The sequence below is a fragment of the Ctenocephalides felis genome, unplaced genomic scaffold (assembly GCF_003426905.1).
Source record: "Ctenocephalides felis isolate EL2017-DRISC unplaced genomic scaffold, ASM342690v1 CF-g0.4_SCAFFOLD_00845, whole genome shotgun sequence".
Taxonomy (NCBI): Eukaryota; Metazoa; Arthropoda; class Insecta; order Siphonaptera; family Pulicidae; genus Ctenocephalides; species Ctenocephalides felis.
The window spans coordinates 58,878,678-58,906,096 of NW_020536999.1; the positions used below are offsets into that span (position 1 = coordinate 58,878,678).

The 27,419-nt window shown below is 29.0% G+C and overlaps 1 protein-coding gene across 1 annotated transcript in view; it reads right to left on the reverse strand.

Annotated features, from left to right (window-relative positions):
* LOC113386618 overlaps window positions 1-26,625 on the reverse strand; it is an 83,257-nt gene extending 56,632 nt beyond the window's left edge. The window contains exons 1-9 of the mRNA XM_026624389.1: window positions 26,440-26,625; window positions 25,763-25,787; window positions 22,922-23,145; window positions 9,882-10,007; window positions 7,464-7,644; window positions 6,217-6,367; window positions 4,181-4,349; window positions 3,810-4,004; window positions 2,340-2,406 (exon numbers count right to left, since the gene is read on the reverse strand). Of these exons, the coding sequence (XP_026480174.1) occupies window positions 2,340-2,406; window positions 3,810-4,004; window positions 4,181-4,349; window positions 6,217-6,367; window positions 7,464-7,644; window positions 9,882-10,007; window positions 22,922-23,145; window positions 25,763-25,787; window positions 26,440-26,625 (1,324 nt within the window). The remainder of the gene's footprint in view (window positions 1-2,339; window positions 2,407-3,809; window positions 4,005-4,180; window positions 4,350-6,216; window positions 6,368-7,463; window positions 7,645-9,881; window positions 10,008-22,921; window positions 23,146-25,762; window positions 25,788-26,439) is intronic.
* Between the last annotated feature and the right edge of the window lie 794 nt (window positions 26,626-27,419).

Consider the following 27,419-nt stretch of genomic DNA (forward strand, 5'->3'; position numbering starts at 1 on the left):
TTTTTTAATCACGATCAGATCAAAATATTTTACCTTCTCTGAAAATTCATATTAATTATATTATTATAATAAACATTACTTTATAAAAAAAAAAACAAAAGTAATTTTTTTCCATGTTCAGGAACACTAAAATGTATCTTTTACATCGTACTGATATTTCTTTGACATCAAAAGGCAAATGACCTATAATCGTTCGATCTTGAACCGTTTGCAAGGAAGAAAAAATAAAAGTGAACATTATTCAAATTATGTGTTAAACCTACGCTTTTTTCCTAATTTGGTTCGAACAATACACATATAGAGCGATATATGTATATATATACAAAGATGTATGTAATTGGGAAAGTAAAATGTTTTGAACATTTATTGTTTAGTGAGTCATGAAATATGTGTAACTTAAAGTAATCCTGTAGTTATTTAAAGATTGCATTACGCTTTTCAGCTTGCAACTTTGTATTGAGAAGAGATACATATGTATATGAAATAGAGATCAAAAATAATTTTTTCAATACACCATGATACAAAAAATAGAATATCAAAACATAAATTAGCTTTTAATTATATCAAATGCCAATGCAAAGCCACTATTTAAATGATTCATTAATTTTTTTTATAAAGTGAATTCTAAACCGAGGCGTCATCTTGTTGGATAAATCATAAAAATATTCTCTTTTGCCAATTTTATGTCAAAACATTTTATTTTCATGCAGAGTCTATTATGTAAAACTATAATTTTTGAAGTTATTAATTTACACAAATATTATTCCATATATCTCATATATTTAAAAAATGTAAGAATCAAGGTTTCTTATAATATAATGAATAGTTGTAACGCGAAAAAATGATCAAGATAATTGGATAATATCGCATCGCACATATATTTAGAGTTTTTTATTCTGACTCAACATGACTTGTGGTGTACCACAAGGCTACGCACAAAGACACCATTTTTAAATTGACTTCGGCAATAAAATCATAGTTTATTTAATTTGGGTTAAACGAGTATGGCAATTCAGATATACCTTTAAAAATAATATTAAGTATTATTGAGATATTATACTTCCTAAAATACTCAGAAACAAACACACCACTCAATAAATGTAAATACTTAGGACTAAAGATAAAACAAATTATAAGTGATTATGGGAAAATATGGATACAATAATAATACTAAATAATGTGTAAAAACGATAAGTGACAGAGTTAATGATAACTAAATATTACTGAAATTAATGGATTGATAATTAAATGGATGACATTTATTAAAATAATAATAATTTTTGTCTCAAATAACAATATTATAGTATTTAAAATATTTTACTTTTAAACAACAAATAAGCAATGCAAAAAATTACACAAAAACTGAAAACGTCATATATGTAGAAATAACTCGATAATTATTATTATGAAATTAATACTATGAAAAGCATTTCAGTGTATAAATGTTTATAGTTAAGCAAGTTTTTTCATAAATAACGAACAAAAATTCAAAATGATTTGTAGCATGTTGAGAACAATTTTAATAATAAAGATGTGTTCATCATCGAATTTCATTATTATTAACAGCAGTTTATCAATCCTAACAAATAAATTCAATGTTTTATAGTTATTGATGATTTAGTGCATATGTGAACATCAATGTGATATAAAAATAAAAATATTCACATAATATCAAAATGAATGAGAATAAACAACACTAAATTATTAACTAATATCATTTAATAATTTAACATCAATCTGTGGAAAAAAATGTTAAATCGCCTGTGAAAAAAATGTGTGTTGTTATAACATCTAAAATTTCTAATATTTCTTTGAACTTTACCTTCAGTTTCTCAGCAATTTGGTCACTCTTCGCATTTTTTTTAGTAAATCTATGCCAAAGCGCGCAATGTATATAATTTTTAAAAACAATTCATGCTCTAACATTGACTTATGAGCATTTCTTTAAAAATTTAATAAAAATTTAAATTTGCATCAAGATTCAACACTACATCTAACAACTAATCACTACTCTGTCACTATACGTCTAGGAGGCACATTTAACACACATGCTATCTAATTGTTAAAAAAAAAAACTAAAAATCAGGAATTATAACAGAAGACATCTATTTTAGTTTTGTACCATAAGAATTGATAATCAGATTCTAGTAGAATATCTTGAAAGTTTAATATTTTTGTTCTTTTAGTACAGCTGTATTTTGAAATTGCTAATATGAGTAAAAAATTGTCTTTCATATGGTACAAAAATCTACATTTACACGTTCCATCTACTTTGACATGCCCAGTTATAAAAAAAATTATTAAAAAAAAATAAAAATGATAAAAATTTAATTACTCACCGATATCTTGGTTGCTGTAATTTCTGATTACTTCAGCCAGTTCCATATTTCCAGCAATCACTGCAACCTGAAATTTTTAAAACAACAATTATTAATAATTTTCTGCTAAAATTAGTTGATAGATTGCGCCTAACTTTATTAGGTTCTATAAAAAAACATGTCTTTTTTATAAAAATTACCACTATATTATATTACTTTATTTTTATAAATTCATTGATATTCAACTTTCTATCTATTCTTCCACTAAAAACATCAATTATTTTTAATATTTTTCCATAAAATAACTCAAATTGAATATAGAACAACATGTAATAATTGGTAATTTCATTTGTTGCAAGTATTTTGTCTGATTTTTTTAATAAAATAATATTCCTAAATTTGCAAATCAGAATAATATAAATAATTATTGGCAATAAATATCTGGATTATTAAAAGGGGCTGATTCTGCTAGACCAATGCTATGGCAAGGCTATGTTATGGAGTGCTATTCTCGAACGTTCATATAAATGGTACTAAAAACTATAAAATGGTCAAAATGTTATGTATTATCTGTGCAGTAAGGCGTTGTACACATAAAATGCAACTTCATCTGTACGTTATTAAACCACACCACGAAGATCCAGTTATGATAACATCGTTTTTGTGCGTTTTCTAGGTTAGGTTTTCTATCCAAAATTGCCTAACTGCACAGCAACCACATAGCATTTGACAGTTTTTAGTACCGTTTTATATGAAGCTACACGAGCGTAGCGCTACGTAGGATGCCCTTGCCATAACATTGGTTTATTTTACGGCAGAATCGGGCCAAATTGTGAATCAAATGTTAAAAGTTTCATCTATTCAATTAAGGGCAAGTTTCTATATTATATCTGAAGAATTCCATTCTTTTTCAAACTTACAACAAACTAATGACAAATATGATGAATGAATTGTCTCCTTTTGTTCTCTATATATTACTCCTTTCCTAATCTATGCTTAGATCCTTATCTATAACTTATTGTTAGTCTTAGATTATTTAATTATTAATACTAATTCAAAGGCATGGTCAATGATGAAGCTTTTTAAATTAATAAAAATTTGAAGCAAATTGTCTGTCACTTCTTTAAGTTACAACGAAATATAATGAACAACAAATCTATTTTCATAACCATGTATAGCATTGATGATTATTGTCTACGTTTGATTTTATTAAATATAACTGATAAATTATGTAGTAATAACTTATTTTCATCACTAATTATATAACGTTGCGTATTAGTTTCTTCAATTCATATTATTTTTTTTCTAATATTATATTATTTTATTTGAGATGAGCAATAAAAATTGACTATGAAATCTTTTTACGTTTTATTAGAACATTTTAAATGAGGTCAGAAAATATAGACTAATTTTATTACATTACTTTGAGAAATGAATTACATTGTTACAAAAATGAGAAGTCTGAACTAACATAAATATTTCAATTCTGACCTGATACGGAGTTTGACTTGAATAATTCAAGGCTTGTCTTCGAGCCCCCCTGAACAGCAAAAGTCGTGCGCATGCATCTCTTGCATTCACGGCACAAACATGTAAGGGGGCATTCCCAGAGGCATTCCTGGCGTCCATGTCGGCCCCATAAGCTAACAGATGCTCAAGATGCTGAACCAAACCATTTCGGCATGCCTGGGGAAAAGAAGCAGAGAATTTAAAAATCAATAGTTGCATCACAGTTGAAAATTTTATTAACAGACAAAGGCAAGTCAAAATCTTGTTTTTTGGCAGATCCTTAATTCACCAGATACTGTTAATATCTTTCGGTCCATAAACTTGTCATTCATACAATTCTTATATTTCCTCACCTGGTGAACTTCTTGCCATCCTTGTAGATCTTTGGCCCCTATCGTCGCATGGTCGTGAAGTAAGGCTTCGCATATGGCAGGATCTGTTTTGTGTGAAACCGAGGCATATAAAGGCGTCAGACCTTTACAATCTCGATAATTTGGAGAAGCACCGAGTTCTAGCAGAGTTCTGAAATAAAGCAAAATGTATTAAATGATACATGAATTAAATTTTCCTTTAATAATATACTCTAATTCCTAACAGGTTTTTCTAGAAAACACAGTCAATTCACCAGGATATAACTGAATACACTGATATACTATCAACTAAATTCCAGGATTTGCTCATTTAAAAAGAGACTGCCGTGCACATAAGTTTTTTCTGCCGAAATATCGGCATAACTGTTCTCAATATTCGTGCAAAGTTGATCGTCACCGGTTAAATATTTTGTTTTTGCATTCATGAATTACGTCGGTTAACTACAAGCATGTTTGGCCATTTTTACGATGAACAAAATGATCGAACATAGGTTTGGTTTTACATTGGTATATTCTGAAAGCCTATGGTAAGTTTCCTTCATAAAAAATCCTGATGTAATGTAAGGCTTCGAAAGTGGTCCGAGAAGGCGTCAAAGATCTGAACGTCAAGCAATGGTTTCAATGAATAAAAACGTTGCCTAAATCAAGAAAATGGTGCTGGAAAACCACCATTTGGGCTCAAACGAGTTAGTTTTTAACCTTAGCGATTGTAACGAATCAATTACACTATTAAATTGCGCCTGAGACGCTTTGGTGTTATTCGACACGTTTCATGAGTGTTGAACTATCTTCCTACAAGACCGATATAGTAAATGATTTTTTGGCCAAAACCTCATGAATTATCATAAAACAACTACCGCATTCACCAGATCTATCCTCATGTAATTGTTTATTTTTTTCACAAAACTTAAATTGCCACTTGTCAATTACAGTTTTAGGTCAATAGAGGGCACTAAGAAAAAATCTATGAACCAGCTGAAGGAGATCCTTTTAAATATTTTCAAAAAGAGCTTTGACGATTGGATTAATTGTTGGCATGTGTTCAATATTCCAAACAAAGTCCATTTTGAAGACTACAAAAAAATTTAATGATTCAACAATTATTTTGAGTTCTATTAAACAATTCCCAATACTTAGTTGACAATGTGTATACAACGTAAAACAAGAAATGGTTTGGTATTTGAAATTTAAAAGTTAAGAACTATATTAATATAAATTTGTTATTTTGAAGCAAATTCATAGATCTATTCTTATACAAGCTCTTTATCCAAAAGTCATGATTTGTTTGAGCCTCGTATATTTTCTAATTGTATTGTAAGATAATAAAGCCTATTTTTAAACAGACCTATTAATCGTTATTTTCTTGGTATATAACTGTTATAAAATAAATGGAGGAAATATTATTTAATGAAAATATTATTTAAACAAATAAATATGATATATTTATTTATTTAACTCCTATGGCAATTGATCAATATTTATAGAATTTTGTCTTTACGCGTTTCTGATGCAGACTGATTTAGTAGAAAATATGTAATTTGTACAAAATATCATTCAATTAAACACCTCTGCAAAAGGTTGCTTTAAAGATATTATATAATGAATATAAGCATAATAATAATAATGGGTAGTGCTGCCCTAGGGCAGGTCCGTGAGCTGAGTTAAACTCTAACTCGATTCAGGGAAGAAGTAGTGTGAGAGTTTTTCCCATTTCCATTTCACACCGAGTGCCTGAGATGGACTTATTTTCAATTGGAAACATATTTTGATCTATATTTTCAATTGAAAATGGACATCGCGCTGGAATATAAGCATAATCTTCTAAAAGTTTATTTGAAAATGCCTCTTCTTCTATTACTTCATAAATTTTCTCAAGCCCGACAGGAAGGCTGAATGGCCCCGACCGAAGAATAAATTGAAAAAGTTTTTTTATGGGTCCCAATGTCATACTTAATTGTATGACTGTATGAAAACAGACATATTTCAAAAATGGTTTAATTAATATTTTCATTTCCTACCTAACGGCTTCCAAATTATCCTTTTCAACGGCCCTGTGCAGAGCAGTTGCACCATCTCTCGTCCTGTAATCCAGGAGAGCTCCTCCATTCACCAGAGCTATGAGGGTACGTGCAGAACGAGCTGAACATGCTGCTAAACTTAAAGGGGTTTCTGAAAAATAACCCAAAAAATTGTTTTATTCTTAATTTTAAAATAATCTTGGAACATGAATAACGAGCACGCATGTTCTTTAAAAAAATTGATTTCGTCATTCCAAAATAAGGACTTCGATCAAGGCGAATAATCAACATGATAAAGTTAATTAGCCAGCTTTGTTTTAGAATAAAAGCGCAATTTATAATTCTTCAAAATATAATTAAAAATATTTAATCGATAAAAAAATGTCGGTAAAATGAAATTCAAATTAAGCTTTCTTTAAAAATCCAACACTATTTTTATACTTATTGACATATATAATGCTCTTTGCATCTATTATTTTTTATAAAATACTGTCTTAAACTATCTATTTGCAAATTATTTCTCAACTATTAACTTTAATATGAAATCAATTAATAATATGCTCCTTATATCAATTATTTTTATAAATCTTATCTGTTAAGACCTAAAATATTTTGAAGAATTAAGATCATTTTCCTGTACCGTTTAAATTTTTCATTATTTATAGCATTAGTATTATTCAATCTATGACCTTAGAACAAATATTAGTAATATGTCTATTAACAATAAAATATCATTAATCCATGGAAATCTTGCATACGAAATTCGAATCATCACTGTCAATCGTCAAGAGAATCATTGACTATGGGGGCGTCCATTGATCACTTGATCATTTTCTAAAAGATTTTTGGAACCCCCCCCCTACCCAACCAAACATTACGAGTATTTTTAGTTACGAGAAAAAATAGTTTTTTTCATTTTTCTTGAAAATATTTTTTTTTTAAAAATCAGGTAAAAATAGATACCCCCCTCACCCCGATGTGATATTTCGTGATTTTTTGTCAAACCCCCCCTCCCCAAAGAACCTCATGTGATTAATGGACGTCCCCTATTTGCTAATTTGTCCACAATTGATAACTATAAATGTAACAATATTTGATTCCATATAAAATTCGAAATCATTTTATGATCAAAATTTTACAATTATTTTATGAGTACAAAGTTGCTAAATTGTGAAACCTTCTCCGACCTCCTTGAATATAAGTGACTTTAGGATCAATTGACCTTTATATTATTATCATATAATTACCTCCAGTATCCTGACAATGAAAATTAGGATCCAATCCCTTGGCACACAGTTTGCTTATTTTGTCGACGCTGCCATTCTGCGAATATTCTGCAAACCTCCGCAGATTTGCTCGAGTATGCAAAGCCTTCAGTTGGCGCTCGTCGACTTTCGTTAATTTGTACACTCGCCTTTTATATTTTAACTGAAAAATGAAAAAAATAATGATAGAGCAAGATAAACTATTTGTTTTGACAAATAACAATTTAAAAAATATACGTATTTAAGAAGTTATATCAACTCTTCTAAGAAAAATATATCATAAGTAGAATAGGACCTTTAGAACAGATTAAATTGATTCGTCACAAATGTTTAGAATTCCAAATTCTGGTTTACTTTACAAAAACATATTGAAGAAACCGGGCAAGGTCTTGATTGTTTTCTTAGGTCTATTCTTGGGTAACTTAAATATTTATAATGTCGCTTTCTTTCAGTAAAATTATTTATTAACAAGTTATAAGGCATGTAATGTAAACCCATCCGCATCACGTTGTCATAGCTACTGTCCAGCAGGCCGACGACGTAAACTGAAGTGTGCAAGTGCATTTTTGGCAGGTAATATGAAATTGTACTATCATTCGTTTGCGTTATATAGTAACAACTAATATTATTCTTGATTTGTTTTAAATTGTAGCAATATTTGATAATGTGTAATATTATTAATTTGTTAATATTAGTAATATGTTACAGTATGCGCCAAGTAATGATGTGTATAATTGCTTTTAGTTCCTGCACCACGAAAATTATAAATCAAATTAAAATTGAGAAGCAACCAACTCCCTGCTGCTGCATTCTGCAAAAACTTATTTTGTCTTCGAAAATTAGACCATTTGGTCTTGGTGGGCAAAGATGGTATTAAGAAAATCTAATACAATTAGCAGGCGAGAAGGAAAATGTACAACATTGGTGAATATTTCTGAGAAATAAGTTGTACAGGAGCAATATCAGGAAAAGATGAGAAAAAAACGTAAACGTGAGAAAAAAGAGAAAAGCCAAAGGTAAAACAACGTAAATAAAACCAAAATGGACTGAACTAAAAAAAAATGATATTAAAATTCATTAAAATTCAGGAACTGTATCAAAAAGGTGGTGGTTTCTGGCTTTTGGTGAATCTTGCACACAAATAAAGATGTGTTACACAAACTTTAGAAAGATTAACAAAATAAATGATAGAAGTTTAATTGTAGTTTTTTGCCATTTACTGTTTGCTAGATGTTTCAGCTAGCCCCAAACAGGGCGTTAAACACCTTTTTAAAAAAATGATTATTTGTGAAATATTGAACATTAGCAATAAAATTATTTTTACTTGATTAAATAAAGAAATAGTTACAATATCCATCCATCTTTATTTCGTGAATCTCAAATTATAAATTTTAAAAAACATCAAACCTCAAGCTCTAGCTTATGTTTGTCTTAAAGAGCTAGATCTATTATTCCAAATTTGATTCAATTTTTATAATTAAACCAATTTTTGATGAGTCATAATATTTTAGGATATTCATAATAGTTTAGAATCTAACAAATAAACCATTATTGTGCAAAGTTTATTCAAAAACATCCAAAACAATTGGTTAAGAAGTTAAGTGGTTAACAATTCATTACAAAGAATTGGCCCTGCCTATCCTTAATGAAAACTAATCTGCATTCTCAAGTGATATAAATAAATGTGTAAATATTGACAAAAAATTTTGCACTTATTTGGTAATTATAAAGAGACGGCTCAGTCGATTGTCGTTCAAATCCAATCAACGCAAGTCCTAATCGAAATTCATTTAAATTTCACCAGAAAAAACTTCGATAAAAAGTCAAATTTTGTCTGGGTTCACAATGACTTGAAATACCCAGAAAACAAATTTTTCCTTCAAAAATTAAGTATTTGTTTTCTGTATAACTTCATAAAATACAAAAACACTATATAAATAAATATAAAATGCATATAAAATATGTACTAATAAATAATAATCTAAATTTATGTCACCGCTGCAAGCTTGTTAAGAAGTCTTGGTTTAATTATCGTTTTTTGACCGTGTTCGAAAAATCGTCGATAAACGATCAAATTTTGGCTCACATAGATTCGGAATGGCTTAAAACCTCGAGATAATATTCCATAATGATCGATTCTACTAGAATATAGAACATGATTAAATTTTTCACACCTTCAAAAATTATTACATGAAATTTGAAAAAGATTTCAAGTATTTTCAAATTCTCAAAATTTTATCAAATTTTAACACCCTAATTTCTTATAAAATTTTAACATTTTTAGTTTTGCACAAACTATTTTTACCACAAATACAATTATTCAACTAATACTTGTTTAAAAAAAAGGAAATGTATAAGTGAGATGAAATAATACACCACTATTTCAAATATATATATTACCTCTAGATATCCTACTGGTCCATTGAAAGGATAATCCCCGAGTCGGCGCTCTTCATCCAGGAATTTTCCAGCTTTGCCATTTGTGGGCGGACTGAACAAACCGTAGTTGAAGCTCTCTTTTAGCTCCTAAAAATAATAGAAACGAATGAAATCACCGAGATAAAATTTTACACGTGTGCTATGTTAATATTATTGTAGCATTAATTAATATTATATGATATTCGAGTCAGACATTTTGTTAAAATATGTTGTAGGCATCCAGAATATGCATAGTGGTATAGGATGAGCTATGTTATTGAATGATTAAATTATGGTCTTTTTGTTTCATTACATATTTTAAATGCATAATCAATCAATCTTGTTTAAAAATGGTTTAGGCATTCATAATATGCACAATGCAATGATAACAATATCATCAAATCAATTATTGTCTTTCTGATTGTATTCTGTTTTTACAATTCATTAAATAAATCCAATTAAATTAAATAAATAAAACAATAATAATTAATAAATTGATTACAATTACTTAAAATCAGATGAAAAACAAAATGAACTCTATTTTCAATATTTTTTTGAGCATCGATAAACTCCTTGTGGGGCGTAAGCCTCATGTTGGAAAACACTGTTTCTATTTAAAAAAAAAAATCACTATTTTTTTAGTATAAATATAAATATATTTAGATTTTATAAGTTTCTTGATTAAATCCAAATATTAATTAACATTATCCACAAAGTACACGTTCTATAGACCTATTTTTTTATATATCTCTGCATAAATTAACCTTTGCAGAAATTGTGCTTTTGTTGCCTTCGAAAGGTCAATGCGGAAAATCCATTCGCATTTTCCTTTTATGACTTAAATGAGGTCGCTGCAGGATTCCATGTAGAGGAAACCGGGGCATAATATTAAAGAAAAAATCAGAATTGAAAAATTGTGCATCCATAGAAACAAAATCTAAACTGAATTTAGAAATATTATATTGAAATTGTATTTAAAATATAATTTTATAATCATGGTTTATAATGCCAATCGACCGAGTGTTTTTTTTTTTGCAATTACCTGTTAAGTTAACCCTATTTATTATTCGGTAGAATATTTTCTATTTTAGATATTTTAATTTTCGCATTTTATTGAGAAAGATAAAATATCAGATAAAGAACAATCTACAAAAAGAAAACAATGTACAACTACAACTAGTATTTTCATTACTAATAAATAATTTCTGATATCTTATGTCTAAACCGTTTTAACTCAAAAAAAATGCATCCGATCTCCCTTATAGAACAGTTTATACCGTGTTCTGTAAAATTGAGTTGGTCGTTTATGGTATACTAGCAACAGAATCTATTTTTGAAAACTTCATTAAATATTTACCAAATGCTATTTTTGGTGTTCGAAACTTTGCCATCTGCACTATTATAGGTGTAATAAAAACAACTGTGTTAAAAGCCTTTTATGGCAACAAGAAAACATGGTAAAATACAAATTACAATCGAAGAAATAAGTCTAATTTATATTTATTTAATATATTACCCTTAGGCACTGCCCAGAAGAATAGATATGTAAAATATTGAATGAATTAGGGTATGAAAAGAAAATAATGTATATGAAAAACTATAACGATATGTTTCCAATACAAAATATCTCGAACGTCGTATAATAGACTACAAATATATAAAATAATAATAATAATGTAGGTGGCTAAATGATTTACCAAATTCTTCATTTAAACTTGTTTTTCAAATTTTGATCACAGTTTAAATATTTAATGTACGTCGCATAAATAATGAGTCGGTTGATTGTATTAACAATAGTGAAAATTAGGTATGAGAATTATTGTTTGGTAAAATCTTCTGTAGCTAATTGATCCACTTAGAATCATTTAGTGTAATATCTATCGAATACTAGACTGATAAACATGTGAAAAATTACCTCAAAATCATAAAATATAAATGCCGAATCCTGGTTCATATTATATATAAAAATGAAAACAGAAATCTTAAAAAACATTAAAGATTAGAGGAAACCTTAATAACCGATTCTTTATTGATGTAGCAAATCTTAGCAGTATATGACAAGACAAATATAAAACAAATAAAAAATCATCAGCAACCGTGTATTTTAAATTACCAAATTTAGCTCTAGATTAAGTCAAAGAAAAAATAAAGTCATTAAACATAAAAACCAAGTATAAAAAATAAAGCTAACTAATGGATCAAAAATAAACCCAGAAATCTTGAAAAATATCCATAACAAAACTGCATGTTAGCAAAAATTTCCTAGCAAAACAAAGACATTTATAGGTCGAAACCCACGAAGAATATGTCGTAAAATACTGATAAAAAATTTAACACTGTTTTATATACCAAAAGCAACATAAAACGCTAAAATGTAACTTTGGCGAATTCTGCACCGCAATCGAATGATATAAAAAATTTAACGTAACCATTAAGCCACTTGCTCATGATCTTTCAGAAAGAAAATATTCATATACAAAAATTAACTTATGAAAATTTCATTTATAATTCTGAAAATTACAATTTGTTAATTGCTTATTCTAATATGTAGAGGAATTGCTTTCCTATTCTCTCTAATAATTTAACAAACTGGTTGTAAGCGGCATTTTTGCCTTGTGGCAGATTGCGTAAACTCCCCGATATGTGTGAATGATCGATTTAAACAATAATATTTTTTAATTTATTTATGATCTGTTTACCTGTCTTCTTTTACACCTGTCTACCTGTCTACCTCTCTAGATTTATTCCCGCGCACGTCTCTACTTGTTTACCTGTCTACCTGCTTACCTGTTCACCTGTCTACACACCATTTGTTTACCTGTGTTCGTATGTACCTGTTTTCCTATCTACATCTCGAAAAGTTTACCTGTCTATCTATCAACTTATTCACCAGCTTACCTGTCTATAATTTATCATTCTACCAGTCCATCAGTCTACATGTCTCATTATCTACTTTTTTAACTGATTCACTGTTTACCTGCCTAACTGTAAAGCTGTTTAACTTTCTACCTGTCTACCAATTTTAACTGCCAACTTGCTTTCCTGTACACTTTTTTTTCTATTTTTCTACTTGAGTATACAGGTTACTGTATACCGATTTTAATAGGAAGGATACGATATTAAGAATTCAAAAGAATTTTAATTCCTAATCTTTTTTATTAATTAGATAGAGGCAAAATGGTTTCTTGGCTTTGTTCTTATTTATCTACACACGTTTGTTAAATTTGCAAATATTTGCATGCTCATGGAAAGTTGGCTTTATTATGTCGGTCACTACATGTCGCATCCTCGATCATAAAAGATTATGTAACTCGGCCTTGTAAAGTTCAAATGTCAGACATTTATATTTGCATACGAGAATAACAGAAGCAGAATTGAGATATTAATTTCTCACGAAGAATCAGGTGAATATTTGGGTTAACGAAGAATATGTGTAAGAAGATCAAGGGGCCGATTCTCGGATAAAATAGAAATCGCGCAAGTTGGTTTGCGTAAAGGAAGGATTTTTTTACCATCAAAAGAATCTCAAGATCTACAAGCCTTAAATAAACTATCTCAATATCATAACATTTTTTATTCTTTGCATTGCATAATACTGATATTAGGCTTAATATTGTTTTAGTGATGTATTATACTATAATTAATTCAATTAAGATAATTTATTTTCTGTAATTACTAAATTTAATCTAGTATCCGAAATATAATCATAAATATTAATAAAGGTATAGGCTATACCGTATAGCAGCATGAAAAACAAATTACCAGCTCATGCGTTTATAGACCCGTAACATAACATTTTTAATTTATCCAAGATTTAGCACCTAAATTTTCGATTCTTTCTGATAGTAAATGATTGGATAGGTGCTCAATAATTAACTTTCTTGTAATTTGTTTTTTGTTCTAAATTGACTTGATTGTACATTTTAAGGGAGTTGTTCTTTTTTTTGTTACAAAAAATGCAAGGTATTTGTTTTTGTTTTTCTCGAAATGTATTTATCATAGAGACATGCGGTTTTTTTAAAACAAAAATTACAAAATCATAGAATATTAAGAATTTTTTTTTTATCGCCGTCATTTGTTAACCAGGGGGCGCCAAAGTGGGCATTGCAAAATCGATCTCTTTTGCGGTGCCACAGATAAATCCATTGCGCATCGCCTGAAACAAAAAAAACGAAACTACGTTGAAGAAGAAGTTTGAATCCAGTCCCCCTACCAAAATAAGAGAAAAAAAGCAAGAAGAAAAAAAATGGCAGCTATTTAAAAAAAAGTGTCAAAAAGGGCCTTTTTTGGGACGAGAAGCTTTGCAAATTTTTTTTGCGTAATGTTATGAAGTTGTTTGAGGTAGGGGGACTAGGTATTGCAGTGGTGAACAAATTAAAAAAAATGCAAGTCGATCCGACATGTTTTTTTTTAATTCGTGGCACCGCATTGAAAAAAGTCAATTTGAGAAAAACGTATTTATGTTTTTAATATAATGTACTAAATACACCATTTAATTTAATGTACTAATACACCATGGTGTTCAAATATTCTGACACATTAAAAAGGTCATGTGCATGAGGTCTCGAATAATGAAAAAGAGAGCAGCTGGCATACAATACCCCGAGGAGCGATGAAAAGGTTTCAGAGGATCTGAACATATATATATATATATATATATATATATATATATATAACTTCGTCAAAAAATAGATATTGAGATGATTTTTTTTTAAATAATTCTAAGGTTTTTAGCTTTCATAATATCAAAAAATCTCAAAATCGAAAAACAATAAATAAAAAGCGAACATCCCCCTTAAGTGATTATTCCTAAATATATATACATATTTTAAATATTTACATCTATCTTAGAGATAATACATCATTTAATAAAACCATCACCGTAATAGTTTTATTATTTTTTTTTTTTGGTTTTAAAATACAAAAGGTATAAGTATATGCATGTTGTAGAACAATAATGATCGTAAAAATATTAAATAGGTTCATGATTTTTTTTTCGATTTTATAAACAGTTTGTGTTATTTATGTACCCAATATTAACCACAAACCTCGACAGAAAAATTATTCAATTTCACAGAACCTAGCCAATCATATACCTATTATCAGAAAAACCCAAAATATAGATTTTCTTTGTCTTAACCACAGACATTAGAAAATGCGCTAGAAAAACGCAGGCCAGATAATATTATTATATTACTATCAATACGAATCGAATGTTTTTTTAAATATTCAAATCGGTTGAACGGTGTTCCTGAAATCGTTGACGAAAGTTTGTGTCCGCACACATACACACACATCAATTTTTTCTAAGGTATACCAAAATGTTCAGAAACCTCTGAAACGTAAAGATATAAAGATTTTCATTTTCGATTTTTTTGCGATTACTATAACTTGCCCTATGGGAAGTTAAAAATATTAAAAAATAATTTAAATAATAAAATATTCTTCAATAACTTAACTTAGGTGTCAGTGTAACTTAGAATTACTAAATTTTCTGAAAATCACAGATTCAGAACCTCTTGAAAGCTGAGAACTTTATGAAAAAACACGACGCAATATCTCTATAAATATATATTATATTTTCTACCAAATAAAAATACATTTGTAATACGATTTATATGAAATAGTGAGTTCAGCTTACACGGAAAATCCTGTCTTCAATATAATTCGAGGGATAAGCTTCTTTATACATACATAAAATACGTTTATAGAAGTATATATATATATATATATATATATATATATATACATTTATATAATAGAATTTCTCACGAAGCCAATGTTGCATTATTATTCAAGTCACAAGCAGCATCTTGTATAACATGCTAAACATGCAGAAAATGAACACTAGAAGAAATGATCCGTATATATTATAGAAATATATATATATATATATATATATATATATATGTATATGTATATATAGATATATACATACAATTCCTGTCATTATTCTAGCTATCTCCGGGGACAAAAATAAATTCAAACAACTTCCCAATTTTTAGCATCCCGGAAAAGAAAACATAAATTTCTGATGGTATATTTTTTCTCGGTTGACTCGGTTTATCACTTTGACATAAAAATTAAAAACGAATATTCAACTCGGAAGTTTATTTTCCATGTTTCCAAAGCTTTTCAGTATTTTCGAGGACGATTTTAAAAATTTAGAACTTATTTAATACAAATGCTTAATGATCATTTTTCAATGATGTAATTGTTAAACTTTATAATTGCTTATTTTAAAAATCTAAATACAAGAAGACTAAGAAATAAATCTCAAAATTATCTATTACCTGATTTCTACATTTTTAATAATATTTTATTATTATGTCTCAGAAATATTTGAACAAACTCAAACGAAATCACTTGCATATCGCAATTTAATCGTTTATTAGTAGTTAATACAAATTAGTTCTAAATATATTGAACTATTTTTATCTGCAAACAATCATTCAATCGTTATAACAGTTTTTGTTTATAGATAACTCAACACCAACTTTGTAATTTAAAATATTTATAAAACCGTTGCAAAAAAGTGCTAGAATAATTATTGACATAACTAGTTGTGCATGGCATCGTGCCTTAAAGCAAATTGCTGGAACCTCACGTACCGTAATGAAAGCATTTTCATAAGCTTTTTTTTAAAAAAATATTGAATTTTTTCAAATTTCACTCTTTAACGTTTTTATTGAGACTCCAAACCGGTGGACCTGCCATTTCAAAAATGGAATCAATTTATCAATCCTGCATTTGCCAAAAAATAATCAGCACGTCGTTCCATTAATAGAAATCGAATGTTTTTTGAATCCTTCAAATCGATTGGTTTGTGCTTTCAAAAACGTCGGGGAAAATTGTATCCGCACATACATACATACATCCATTTTTTCTAAAGTGTGCTAAAATGTTTGGACACCTTTAAAATGTAAAGATATGCAAACATTTACAATTTTCGATTTTTTTTAAAATTATTGAATGTTATATATTAGAAATGTGTATGATGCACCTAAATCCATTTTGAAAATTCGATTTCAATTGGTAAAAAACAATCTAGACGTAAATTATCTGAATTTCTACAAATATCGAACAAGATATTTTTTTGTAAACTTATTGTTTGTAATCTATACATATATGTTTTAATACTTTCCCTAAAAAATGAACAACATAATATTTTCTTTACTCGCAACATCTGCTTTATGTGAAATTAATTTTTTGCATAATTCATTTAGTCGAATTTTATTGAAGATATTTTGCAAAATATATCAACTGTAACTGCTACTATCATTATCATTCTTACCACAAGCTCTACATTTCCACACATTTATTCTCTCCGTATGAATAAAAGCGTATCCAGATCTCCATCTAATTTATTTCTATACATTTTTATGTTTTGTATAAAACTGCTTTACTATGAAATAACAAGAAACCGAAGATACGATATCATGATCATGAGTAGAAATTTAATACGACAAGTTCAGAATACATTATTTGTAAATCCAGGCACATGTGTACATGCATATAAATGCAAAAATTACATGGAATTCGCATACAATATTCTCAAGTTCAAGCATCATAGGTGAAATGAAATAATTCGAATTAAAAAATAATAGAACGTACCCGGAACCAAAGGGCTACCTGTTTAAATAAAAAATATAATAGTCATAAAAGAAAAACATAACACATTGATGAAATAAATAAAACAAACATAAACAAAAATTAATAGCTATAGAAAAATAATTGCTTTTATCTCAACAAGATACATCGACTTTTAACACTTAAGTCATATATAATCATTGTATCTTAAAGTTTTAAAATAGAGTTTTTATAATGGTACGCATTTGGTAAATGTTGGCTTATGGACTTGCCTCAGCCCTATTATAATTATAATATCTCTGAAGTGATTTCCAAACATTTTTGTTTTAAATAATATTAGCAAACTACTATTAGGTTTGCTATTCATAATATCAATAAAAAAAACTAGTGTTTTGCAATGAATTTTATAACTATTATATAATTTAATATATATAAGTTATATAATATTATTATAATACTAGATCTGAATGAGTTTTCTTTAAATTGGAAAGAATATATTTTGCACTCAAAGTCTTAAAAAGCTAATATATATATATATATATATATCCATGAAAGAGCAGCTTTTCGTTATTTTTTTTTTAATATTTAAATGTAATTCAAGCTATCAAAAAATTTAACAAAACATTTAAAAAAAATATTTTAAAGCAAAATGACCCTACAATTATAATGATATTCTAGATTCTAAATGTTATAAAATAATATGAAAAACTATCCCCACAATAAAATAATAAAAATAATTTTAAATAAATATGTCTAATCCTTCACTTTTTAATGCGATTTATACTTTTTATTTTCATATAATCACCGTAAAATTAATCGGGTCAACATTTACAAAATAATATAATTTTTTTAAGCAAACTCTATGAAAATACTTCAAGTTCTGGAAGAACATTCTATTCAAATCAACAATTATTAGACGATATTTTTTCAACCCTGAGGTAAAAGCAAATTATTTTCCAAATAACCCAACATATATTTTTAATAATTCAGTTATAAGTAAAACGTAATAAATGTTATTTTAGGATTTTATTAGTCATATATCAATTCAAATAATAATTAAATAGCATAAAAATGTAATATTGCACCAATATTCTCCACAAATTTAGTTAAGGTGAAGTGGGATAACTTCAATTGTTATTTCAAATATTAAACACAAATTAGTAACAAAATGTACTAATGTAAAGTAACAATGTGTAGTGCAGTTATTGCTTTTTAAATTATATTGGCAAAAACAACGGCTTTTCAATTTTTAAAAAATTTAAAACTAGTTGTATTTCCAACTTGCCTCAATAGAACACTTCTTAAAATCACCTCTTTTAATTCGTATTAGACGACTAATTATATATTAAAATTTAAAAAGAAACTGTATCAATTTGCTCAATGTAAGCTTCTATCTTTTTGTTATATCTAATTTTTACACATACTTGATATTGTTATATATTGACAAGCATTTTTTTTTCGGAGCCATCGCGTTTAATGGGCCAATTCTGCAGTAAAATAGATCCATGTTATGATAAAACTATGTTACGCTGCGTTTTTCATATAAAATAAGTACAGAAACTGTCATTTTTTGTTGTTATAATTTATTTTTGTTAATCAAGACTTTTAACTATAGTTACTCAGCTTTTTGAGACACCAATTTCAAGAAGACTGAAGAAGAAGCTGTCCAAAGATGATATTCAGGACCCTTAGAACTACCACAACTTTATATGAACATAATAGTAGAATCACTTTATTGAAGTAATTCTCTAAATATCAATATAATATTTATCAGATTAATTTATATGTGTGTTTGAAAGTGCGAGTTAATGACATAAGCCAAATAGCTCATAGAATTGTCCTGTATTCTGATTGCTATTGAAAATAAAATTAAAAAAAAAATTAACTATCAAAATGTTTTAGATATAAACCAATCTTAAAAACGCTCGAACGTTTATAAAAGATTCTTATCATAAGTGCATATTTCTGATGCGTCATAATAATACATGAGTGAAGTTAGATTTTATGTGTAAAACACTGAGACGCGCAGCAAATACATTGTATTTTTAGTACCTTTTTATACGAAAAACCAAAAAACATTGGTTTATGTTACGACAGAATTGGCCTATAAATTTAAACCTCCAATGCTATCTAATATCTATATTCAGATGTTACAGGCTCAAATCTATAACATCTATGAACATAATAGTTTAGAAAGCTGAACCAAACTCCTTAAGTTTAATTTTCAAATTAAAATATGTCACATAACGTGTTCACTTTATTATTGAATAAGACGTTATTTCAGCCTGTAGCCTAGAGATATCTATTGCAATCTAGCTTAATATAACTTTCTAGCTATAAAATATTACATTTTGTTCTTATATTGAATTTATTTCAAGTTTACTACGTTGCTCCATCTATAAACGTACACCACTTCACCTTACAAAATATTCATACAAACAGCATTAAAGGGTATGGGCGTGTTTCCATACAGAATTGCCCCACCCTGGCATTTAAATAATTTTGATGTCATTTTATAGGTATTATTGAGAAAATTTGAAATACCAAATTTCAAATTTGTAGCTCATCATTTGGCCGAGATATAAGTGAAAACATGTAAAAGTGGCCCCTTTTTTCAAACTCACTTTTTGTCGGAAATATGAGAGATATCGAAAAACTGTTAACGTCATTCTATTTGTACTGATCTTGTCTATGTTGTTCATAACAAATAATGTAAAAAAATTATATGTTAGTGCGTGAAAAGGTGAAAATGATTTTTCATTTTCCATTTTCTACCAGTGCGGCTCCTTTGACTACTTTTATATTAGCATCATTCGAAAGCCTGTACATTTTTCTTCTGTTATTCAAAAATTTATTCAAATGTAAGTGGAACTTTGGGTGAAAAGTTGGAAAAACTTAAGCTAGTACGCGCGCTGCCGGTACAAGAACACCCATTTAAAGTCGCTTTGCAAGAGCGACGAGCAAGCATAAAGCTCGTCGTTATTGCGCGTCTCGACAAATGCTGTATATAAGTATGGAAATCTTTATTAAAAACCAAAATTTAACTAGCTGTAAGTGGAATTCTGTCTTAAGGCAATAAGGGCATCGTGCCTTAAGGCAAATTGCTGGAACTTCCCGTACCAAAAATTATTATTTTTTAAAAACGATTAACATTTTTGAAAAAATTTTACTTAAAAAAATAGATTTTTGAGAAACTATAAATTTTTTTTGAAAACAAAAAAATTTTTTGAAGAAAATGTTTTCTTCATTTTGACATATTTTGGAAATTCTGAACTTTTTTTCAAAGCAATCGCACTGCTTGAACTGCATAGAGACGAAATGTCAAAGCTCGCAAGTGCCGCGCCGCCGTCTAACGCATAAGCATTGGTACGGAACCCATAGAAAGTAAAAAAAAAAAAAGAGTGCGCGTAAGGATCACACGCGATTGAAGTAAAAACTTTTAATATTGTATGAGTAGGCAATTAAGATAAAAATAAAAAAAACTCATATTTGAATTTTAAAAATCATCTTTTAATAATCATATAACATCAAATAATAAGATCTCCTGAGCATCGGCACAGCTGTCCTACTGATATTAAGAGTTGAATATGATGTGAAGCTTTCTTCCTAATTTTGTTACCTATCTTACTGGGAAATTCAAACCATAAACGTAGAAGTTCATCATTATCGCCACGTTCTATGTACACTAATTTTCCACACAACCATTAGCTAAGCCATCACTTACATCATATTAGTTGTTATTATGTAAAATTTATTCAACTAAAATTATTTCATACGGCAAAGTCCGGTATCAATAACCGATTTTTGTGAAACTGCTGACGAATGTATGATGTTGATCTGTCGCATGGCAACCTACATAAATAGTCCGTGGCAGTAGATATTATTTTGTCTTCAACGAGACTTCAATTCAATATAAATTTATTATATTCCATGGCACATTTATTCTCTAAGAAAAGTCTTATTCCATGAGGACATAATACAGCAACCTCTTCTTTTGTAAAAAAAACGTGATTCAATTAATGCAAGTTCATATAGGGTTTAGCGCTCGACATGACATGACGGGAGTGGATACTCGCGACATCAGCGCTTACGGCGTCGTAGTGTTCAACTACACGTTGGCATTTTCGTTGCATTTGTACGGATTTACACCCGTGTCGCGCCTAAAAATTTTTACACCCATATCGCGCCTAAAGAAGTTTTACTTCAAAAATTATACTTATTGTTAAAATCTCTATAAAATATCCGATAATTTGATGTGCATATGTCTAATGATCATTTTTAACCGCCGAATGGCATTTTTTTTTACTTTTTTCATTAGATCTCCGAAACCGCTAGACCTGCCTTCATGAAAATTTGATCAATTCTACATCTTGTCAATACAAGTAAAATGTTTTTTGAATTATTCAAATCGGACGCTCCATTCTCTTAAAAACGAAGGTACCGTTTTTGGCACTTTTTGCCCCGTATCTTCGGAACGGCTAGACCTGCCTTCGGCAAAAACTAATCAGCACGTCTCCTTATCAATACGAATCGATGTTTTTGAATTATTCAAATCGGTTATTCCGTGTTCCCGAAATCGTCGACGAAAATTTGTAACCGCACATACACACACACACACACACGTACATACATACATGCACACACACACACACACACTCACACACACACTCACACACACACATACATCCAATTTTTCTAAGGTATGCCAAAATGTTCAGAAACCTCTGAAACGTAAAGATATATAAAAATTTTCATTTTCGATTTTTTTGCGATTACTATAACTTGCCCTACGGGAAGTTAATTATATCTTGTATATAAGTATATTCATTAGTCATAATAAAAAATCCAATGCGCCGAATAAAACAATAATTATTATTATTGATTATTTTCATTCGCCGTATAAGTATCTAGCTAATATATTTCAATGTATGAAAAACTAAAGATTTCTATATTTTTCATATATTTACGTCGGCAATAAAAAGTATTTTAATTTTAATTCATCACCTTTTTTTTATTTTTTGCAATGTTATTATATTTTAAAATAGTTATCATTAATGAAATATAATATCATTAATAATGAAAAATCATTTTCACCTTTTCACGCACTAACAAATAATTTTTTTCACATTATTTGTTATGAACAACATAGACAAGATCAGTATAAATAGAATGACGTTAACAGTTTTTCCATATCTCTCATATTTCCGACAAAATGTGAGTTTGAAAAAAGGGGCCACTTTCACATGTTTTCACTGATATCTCGGCCATATGATGAGCTACGGATTTGAAATTTGGTATTTCGAATTTTCTCAAAAATACCTATAAAATGGCATCAAAATCATTTAAATACCAGGGTGGCGCCAATTCTGTATAGAAACGCGCCCAGACCCTTTCGCATTCGCATTCGCTGATGTCTTAATTATTCTACTTACTTTAGGCAGAGCAGCCAGACACTGCTGCTTGACGTCCCAAACTAGCTGATCAGCCGGAAACTGTAAACATTTATGCACGTTGAGTTCTGGCACGTGCACACGCACCAGGAGCCATCCCTCTCGTCGTTCGCCGTCACCGGCATCGCCCACGTGGGACGCCACCAGGGCGCCGTTGTCAGGCGACGCCGATGTCACGAGTGGGTGGTGGTCGGAGGTGAGACCGTCTGGAAGATGATAAACAGATTTGTCAAGAAAATGATTTGATATTATTTTATCATATACTAGCTAACCCGGCAAACGTTGTTTTGTTAAGTAAGGTATATTCTAAACAATTTCTAGAGAATCAAAAATATTAATACTTCAAGTACAATGAGGTATTACAAAAACAATATACCCCATTAGTTTGTCTATAATTTGTCAATACAATCAAACTGGAAGTTTTATACACCTTCTATGGTATGGTGGTACATGGTATAATCCAATCCAAGTCTTTAATAAAAAGTATATATGTAAAGCAGGGCGAGGCGCAAAGGTCCAATTTTACTTTAAGCAAATATAAACTATATTGTGAAAACCAAAACAATTATATCACAACAAATAACACATTTCAAACAAACAATTATCTGACTACGTTCAGTAAAACTGTCAGCTACTTCATCATTGTAGAAATGTGCCTTTTTGCTGCCTTTCAAAAATTTGTTATCAAGACCTTTTTACCTTATAGGCGGGGTAACTTGGAACGGCCAGGTGGCAAACAGGTTTAATGTCTCATTTTAATTTTAAAGGTATTTTTTAAAATAATTGCATTTTTAACTAATGCTAAAAAACTACCAACGGAAGAAAATACTTTTATTTTGGATTTTCAAAGATTACCGTTTATCTCCCGATAGCAAAATCACAAGAATCAAGGTTATAGCTGGTTATACATTTTTTTCTCTACTTTCAAATATTGCTGTTAAATAATGCTAAGGTTTACTGGATTTTGACACATTGGTGGTGGATTTTTTTAACTCCGGGTCTTTATATATTACTATCTATTATTCGATGAATTCTGGAAAATTATAACGGGGAAAATGTCATTCGGCAAAATGTCCCTTTGATCGATAGCAAATTTAGGTTCTGAATTTAAATAACATAACTAATGTTTGATGACAATGTTTTATAAATACCAATGAGTATATAATTTTACAAATGCGATCTTCCAGAGCACAGTGTTTGAGAAAGATATGCCAATAGTGCATTTTCATATTAACATTTCAAAAAAGTTGATATTTTCAGTTTCTATCAACACTTGCTTGGCCCGTTTAATAACGTTTTTGTATATAAATAAAACTACAAACAAAACTCTTCACAACAATTTGATCATAATTAAATAATATTCACGTAAAACATCCTATTGAAATGTTTGACATTTCACGTATTAGCCACCGTCCATTGTTTTATTTAAATTACGCTTCTACAAAAAAATTTTAAATTAAAAATGTAAAGTTTTCACGCGATTTTGAAATAATATCTCATCTTTCCGACCATCTCTGGTTTGGCACGAAATTTTCAAGACTAAGACTGGCCAAATCGGTTTAGGCGTTTTCGAGTTTTACCGAATCATTTGATCGAGAGCTCCATTTTTATATATAAGATAAATTGAAGTATGTCCGTGCGTGTATGTGTGTAATTGCAATACATTCATAAACCATACGTCCGATCGCTGAAGTCTTGGGAAATTTTTTAGGTACATCCCCGGACAGGTTTTCGGATATTTTGATTGAAAACAAATGCTAGGGATTGGCCGCTACGAAGTTTTTTTTACTTTTTCGGGCAATTTTTAGATTTTTATAATGCGTATATAAAAACACATATAAGCCTAAATTTTCAAGCTCACCACAAATTCTAATTTCATAACAAATAGTATATAATAATAATTACATCATTTTTTTATAAACCAAACATCCAATCGCCATGAAAATTTGGGAAAATGTTGGTTATATCCCCGGACAGGTTTTTACATTTTCTGGTTGAAACCAGAAGGACGTAAGGATTGGACGGCCTGAAGACTTTTTTTTATTTTCCCGATCAAATTTTATAATAATGCTTATATAAAAAATACATATATCCCTAAATTTTCAACATCTAACCACAATCCCCTATTTCTTAATAATTATTATAGTAATTACATCATTTTTTCAATAATCCAAAGTCAACGGGTCAAAAAGGCCACTTTATTTACGTTATTTAAATATTTTATGATATGCATTGTTACTCCATCTAACTCTATATACAATCTCTGTCTAAGAGATAAATTAAATCAATAGTTATTCCAACCCTGCTGATGAATATTTGGTATAATCTTTGAAAAACAATGCCCATAAATAATGGTAAATAATGTAGATTTTAGTTCAGAAAACCCCTTATAATTAAAAATGAGGTATTGGGTACGTTTGCCCCCATATGGGGTAAACCTAAACAAATCATTTTTTTATAAAAAATAACAAACATATTTCTATACTTAGGCAATAACTGGGAAATATTCTGAAGATTTTGTTTTTTTTTTTATATGTAGGGTGTTGTGATGCATGTTGTTGGATTTTTACAGTTCTATTACTGTTGATACGCATATGAGCCTATAATATATATTGTCTTGCTGAATGGGATATTTTACTCAAAGATACATCTAATACAGCTCAACAATCGATCACAAAAAATACGAGCGCTACTTTCCATCTTGATCTTTGTTTAGATTATTATTTATATGTATTTTGTATGTGTGTTATCACACAATTGCTCCCAAACGGCTATTCAAATTTTGAAAAATTATTTTACAGTTGAAAAATATGCAAAAATTACTTTTCATTGGCAGATGAGGCGAGAACTGTTGAAAGTGTCAATTCACATATTTGAACATAAATGAAATGATGATCGTAAATCAAGAGTAAGAAATATAATTTAGAAATTATTATTACCACAAAGCAAGTAAGATATGCCTGTGATTAAAATATTAATATAAATGATAAAATACATTCCATAAAATACAATTGACGGTTGACAGTCCAAACATTTATGGTTAAATGTCGATATTTGTTACATTCTAAGTAAGGAAAATAGAAAGCCGACGCAAGACAAAACAATGTTTTCACATATTCAAAAAATTGTTTAAAACTTTGTTTCATTGTATCAAAAATTATAATTGGATATTTGGCATTGAATATTGGATATTTAGTTAGTTCATTAAAATAGAATGCAAAGGACACACGAAGAAGATTTTACACATTGATTCACTTAAACTTTGAACTTAAATGATAAAATATTTTAAATTATTAGTAAGAAAATTGTAATTTAGAAATTATAAATGCCAAAAAGCTACTAACGCAATTTACCAGTTTTGAATTGGGGACGTGTGTATAAAACAACGTCTGTCGGGTCAGCTAGTATATATATAGTGTGTGTGCCATTTATAAATAATGTTTATCATTTTCGTCCACTCATTTTTATTCTAAATCTAAATTCCTAGTCGGTATTCTCACCTGCATTGTTAACAATCCCGAATCATTAATAATTGTCACCACCCCATGAGGTGGAACGGGTGGTCCCCCTTGATGATTGTATGTTTGCTGATGGTAGTGATGATTTTGCTGATTGAGATGTTGGTATTGCTGCTGTTGCTGTTGGCCGTTGTTCGTATTGGCAGCATTGCCGCCCAGCGTCGCCATCTCCCGACCAGCCCGCGAACCGAACCTTTACTGGTCACATCTGGAAAGAGAAAATAGAAATGAAGAAAGAATTTATTGGCAATCAACTCATTACAGCTGGACCAACATGGAACCAGACATTTGTCAAAAATTCAACACTTAAAACACAGTAGCTTATAGTAATAAATAGGGTTTGTCGGTTTTTAGCGAAAATTATGGAATTCGAAAACCGTTTTTTAGTGAAAAAAGTCGGTTTTCACTGTAGAAATGGAAAATGATAAATAATTCCAAATAAAGATATATAAAAGCGTTTTGATTCTTCAAATCATATCGGTTCAATAGCATTTGATATCTTATCAGTCTGCAATGGTTTCGTTCATATTAATTTATATTTTATACCAGTGTTTATATATTAATTTCAATCAGTCTCTACTCAAACTTAAAAAAAAGAGTTTTAAACCCTAGAAGTCACAAATTAAAAACAAAAAACTTAGAATTATTATATCAAGCTTTAAAAATAATTAAGCATAATTTGGTCGCAAGTATGAGAGTATTTTCTATTTCAGAAGATTTTGTGAGTAAACAATAAATGACACGTCTAAGTAGCAATTCGATGGACGTTCTCAATTTTTTTAAATCATATTTTATTAAACAAAAAAACCAATTATGTTTAAAATTAATTAATTTAAATTGCTCGGAACAGACAATACGCGAGTGTAGCTTAGTTGTTTTTAAAACTAAAATTGATATTAACAAGTAGTATCAACATGTATCTAATATTTTTTTATTTTTTTTAATTCAATGAATGTTTTTTA